The following is a 4741-nucleotide window of genomic DNA, read 5'->3' as shown; positions in this document are numbered from 1 at the left end:
GCCCGAGCTTTGGTGACATAGGGAGAAAAAGCTGGGAGACTGGGCGGAGGCCACGTGACGCTCAAGTGAGGGGTTTGAGAATAACCCCCTCCCCCCTATGAAAAACTGAGCGGTCACCTCCATCACACCAGAAGAGAGGATGAGCCCTTCTCCCAACAGGCGTAGTAAGCAGAGCGGCACCCCCTTCCCCCCCCTCCAGCCCCCCCACCCCCCCATCAATCACCAATACAGAGAAACGCAGTGTCGAGCGCAGTCGATTTTAGTGGTTTTCTTTAATCCTGCTCTGCACTTCTTTCTCATTTACTACACGGGATATTATAAAGAATAAATAGCAGATACTCTTAATTTACAATGATTAGTCATTCCATTTGTTCTCTATATTTACAATAACTGTAAAATAACATTGAACTCTATAGCTTCTTCGAGGTCCAAGGAAAACCAAAACACTTTCCGAAGAATGGAAAATAGCTTTTTAAAAGTCCTTCTACAAAACTTCTCCCCTCTCTTTGTACTTTAAGAAAAAATAACTTTTCCCCCCTGCTTCGCCATGCGAAGGGCACTGGAATATAAATAGCAGGTTAACATTATTAGCAACAACCAGGATAAGTCTCTCTTTTCTCTGTTCTTTTTTTTCCTTTTGCTTACTTTTTTTTTTAAAAATACAGTAGAAGCCGGTAACTTTTAACGTATAATACTGACCTTTTAATAAGTAAATTAAAACTGGGACCGTATATACACACACATATACATTCCTACACAGTTAAACAGTGCATTACATGAACCAGAAAGCTAGGTCTCTGTAGCCAAAAAAAAAAAAAAAAAAAAAAAAAACCCAAAAAGTTCATTGAATCCCCTCGCGAGAGGGTGGTGGAACTGGTTGGAGACGGTGCGGGGGGCGTCGGTGGGGAGCGATCAAGTGTCCGGGTGCGGGCAGGGGGCCCCGAGTTCTAGCACGAACACTTGCACTCGGAAATGATGGGGTACTGTATGGGAATCCAGCCGCAGCGCTGGCCCCCGCGCCGCTGACAGCGCCACCGCAGCACCGTGAGGTGCACGGACTTGGACGGCTTGCACACCATGCCCTCCGGCACGGAGCACGAGCGCTTACTGAAGCAGCTGCCCACCTTCACGTAGCGCGGCCAAAAGCGGCTGCCCAGGTCGTTCCACGCGTACAGCACCGGGCAGAAGGTCTGCGACCACAGCCACATCTGTAACTTCCTCCGCAGCTTCTTGCTCAGGCGCTGCTTCTTGCCCGCGGCCAAGCCCTCGGAGAACTCCAGCCCTTTGATCTCGCTCGGCATGGCCCCCGACGGCCGCTGCCGCAGCAGCTGGTCCAACTCGGCCAGGTCCTCGGCGCCCCCGGCCGCCCCCCCGCCCCCGCCGGGCCGGTCCTCGGGGGGCGAGGTGGCCATGAAGCCCGGGTCGTAGTGGCCCCCGAGCAGCGAGCGCAGCAGCGTCTCGTTCAGATCCTTCTCCTTGGGGTCAAAGATAGGGTCCGGGTGTTCGATGAGGTCCACCAGGGGCAGGTTGTCGCTGGGAGCCGGGCGGATGTGGAGATAGTGCTGGCCGCCGGCCGGTGCCGCCCGCAGCCCCAGGACCACCACCAGGGCGTAGAGGGTGACCCCCAGGCTGGGGCAGCGCTCCATGCCTCCGGCGCGCGCCCGGGGCTGCTGCTTCGTCCCGCGTCCCCGGAGGAGAGCACGCCGAGCCCGCGGCGCCGCCGCGCTCCCCCGTCTCTCCGGCGGCCGCTCACCCGAGGCTGGGCAGGCGCAGGGCCGGCAGCATGAGTCGCCGGGAGAGCCCTTCGCGCAGCGCCGGCTCCCACTGGCGCGGAAAAAAGGCACACAAGTTGGCCGCAACTCCTCTCCCGGGTCTATTCGGGAAGGCGGCCTCGGCGGGGCATCCGAAATTACTCCAGGGCCACCGCGGACGCGGGGGGCGCCGGCTCCTCGCTGCCTTCCCGGGCCGGCGGCGGCGCAGGGCGCGTGGACGAGCCGCTCTCCCCTCCTCCTCCTCTCGCTGCTCCTCGTCCCGCCGCTCTGTGCAGCGCTGCTGGCCGAGCCGGTCCTAGGGGCACTTCCCTCCGCCTGCTCGGGGCTCCGCGGCCGGCTCTGCCCGGCGGACTCCAGCGGCGGCGGCGGCGGCGGCGTCCGCGCACGTTGGCACCGGTTTGTCTGTCTCGCAGGGTCCAAGCCTTTAAATTTCCTGCACTTTCAGCTCCATCACCATGGAAACCACTGACTCTCTCGGCGTTGCCCCCTCCCCCTTCTTCCCCCCAAACAACAACCCCACCCCCCACTTCTCCACCCCAGAGGAGCTGGAGCGGCACAGGCTCCGGGGGAAGCCGCCTGCACTCGCCGCGGCGGCGGCGGCGGCGGCTTCGGCAGCGCCCAGGGCTGTGCCCCGCCGGACCCAGATGCCCCGGGAAGCCGACAGTCCGGCTGCCCGCCGGAGCTCACAGGCGGCGGCGGCGGCGGCGGCGGCGGCGGCAGCGGCGGTGGCGGCGGCGGTGGCGCTTGGCAGGTCTCCGCGCAATTTTCTCTCTCCCCCACCACCCACCCCCCTTCTCCTCCTCCTGCAAAATGCACCGCCCCCCTCCTTTCTCCTGGAGCAATGCAACTGGGGCTCTAGGCGCCCCGCCAGGGCCAGTCCTGGGGAAAGCTCGCGGCGGCGCTGGAGCCGGGCTGGAGGGTGCAGGGCCGGTTCTGGGGGGTGCTCGAGGTGGAGCTGGAAGGCTTCTCACTAGCTGGGTGCTTTGCACTAGGAGGGGAGCTGCCGGGAGGTGCTGGGGGCTCGTCTCTTGGTGCAGTTCGGCGCAAGGAATTTCTCCAAGTGCACGGAGCTTTTTCCCCAGGCGCGTCTCGCCTTCCTCTCTCCCGGGCTCGGTCTAAGTCCCCTCCCCCTCCCCCCAACACGCACACACACACACTTAGACACACACACACTTACACACACACACACACACACACTTTGCGCCGGGGGAGTCCGGGAGCCGCAGCGTTGCGCAGCTTGATGTAATTCCTAGGAAGCACTCCTGCCCGCCTGTTACCCAGGCCCGCGAGGGGGGTCCGCTCCTCACCCTCCTTCTCCTCCTTGGCCTGGTCCTGCACCCTGAGTGGCCGAGCTGCAGGGGCGCGTCCGGATCGCCTGCGGCTCCCCTAGCCCGCCGGCTCCCTGGGGGCGGCGCGCCCTCTGCTGGCCCTCGGCGAGTCCTGCTCCTGGCGCTGGCGGGGGCGGCCCTGCGAGGTGGGTTTGTCTGCTGTCCACGCTGCCCAGCTCAGTTTCTGCTTGTGTCCGTGTCATTGTGTGTGTGTGCGTGTGTGTATATGTGCGCGCGCGCTGACGGTTCCGTCCTGGTTCTGGCTGTTCTCTCGAAGCTCTCCAGACACTCAGTGTAAACAGACTTCCTGAGATTCCTCCCCAAGCCCCTCAAGTGTCACAAGAATTGTACTGCACCTTCTGCCTCCGCTATATCGGCCTCAGAGGGCAAGAATGCAGACCAGAAACTTAAAAGGTGAGTCCTGGCTAGGGTCGGCCCTGATATAACTGTCTTAACATTGGAGCAGCCACTTTTGTGGCACCACATACCTTTCTGCATTGGTGACATAACTACATCACTCTTCCTACCTTTCTGTGATTCTAAATAAACCTGCTTTCTCTTCCTGGAGCAGTTTCTTTGATGAGAGATGGATATTGAAAAGACACTCCAGTTAATTTTCCCTTGGATAAGGAACTGACTCTAAGCTTCAAAATTCAAACTCAGTTTCCTTTGTGGTGGATGTGACTGGAGTCTGGAAAACGCTGAAACAAGAGACCCAGAGCGGATGACAAGTATTGACCAGCATTGCACGGAATGGAGTATGGAGGTCTCATTGTGACAGCCTAGATCACTCCACTTTCTTTCCCCAAAGATCTGGTTTTCCCTTTCCACCTGTGACAACCCCCCACCCCCACCCCGCCCCGGAAGTTTATCTGTCTAAGGAAGAAAACACACTTTGCTTCATGGCACAGTCTTTCTGCAAAACCTCAGCAGTTGAAAGGGATGTCCAGTTTCAGCTGAAAACATTTTCTTAAACTTTCGAGTCTAGACAATACCTAGAATTAGACTATCGAGACACTGCCTAAAAAGAAATCTTGCCTTGATGAATACCGGAGATGAGAACAACCCACTGGTTCTTTGAATTGACTTGATTCTGAAATAATGTGTAACTAGAACCTGGCACATAGTAGGCTCTTAAACGATACTCCTTTCTTTTTTGATGTGCTTTAGGAGGGTTGGCGCGAGTTTGTTTCCTTAGGAAGATTTAAATGTTCCAGAGCAATTTGGTTCACTGCTGTGAATTAACTAAGAAAATAATTTTTCAGTAAAGAGTTCAAAGGCTAAATTCTAGCGCAGCCCTCCTGAGATGGTAGGTTCCAATTAGTGACATTTTATTGTGCTGTTTGCTGTTCCATCAATCTCCTCTCCTCTCCTGCAAATCACCTATTTTTGTTTGAAAACCAACCAGATCCTCCAGTCCTTTATTTAGGCTGGGTAGATTCGACTGAACAGCAAGAAAAGGTCCCTCGGGAATGAAAAACAAACCATGTCAGACAATAGGTGGGGTGACCTGTTTATAGAGTGTCCACTGGGGGAAGATCACGGAGAAAACACAGAGGGGAAAGAACTCACAGTTAGTCGCCACCCTCCAAGACTTCTGCAGTTCAGTTAAGGAGGATATGACAAGTATATGAAGAAAAC

General features: G+C 57.1%; 1 protein-coding gene across 1 annotated transcript; it reads right to left on the bottom strand.

Moving 5' to 3' along the window:
• Window positions 1-253: 253 nt before the first annotated feature.
• Window positions 254-2254, bottom strand: NOG (noggin). Its single transcript, XM_008519820.2, has one exon. It carries the CDS (start codon window positions 1644-1646, stop codon window positions 948-950), a length of 699 nt encoding a protein of 232 aa, XP_008518042.2. The 5' UTR covers window positions 1647-2254; the 3' UTR covers window positions 254-947.
• Between the last annotated feature and the right edge of the window lie 2487 nt (window positions 2255-4741).

This window comes from Equus przewalskii, chromosome 10 (genome assembly GCF_037783145.1).
Source record: "Equus przewalskii isolate Varuska chromosome 10, EquPr2, whole genome shotgun sequence".
NCBI classification, from domain to species: Eukaryota; Metazoa; Chordata; class Mammalia; order Perissodactyla; family Equidae; genus Equus; species Equus przewalskii.
The sequence above is the reverse complement of the archived record's forward strand: the minus strand, read 5'-3'. Positions and strand labels throughout refer to the sequence as shown.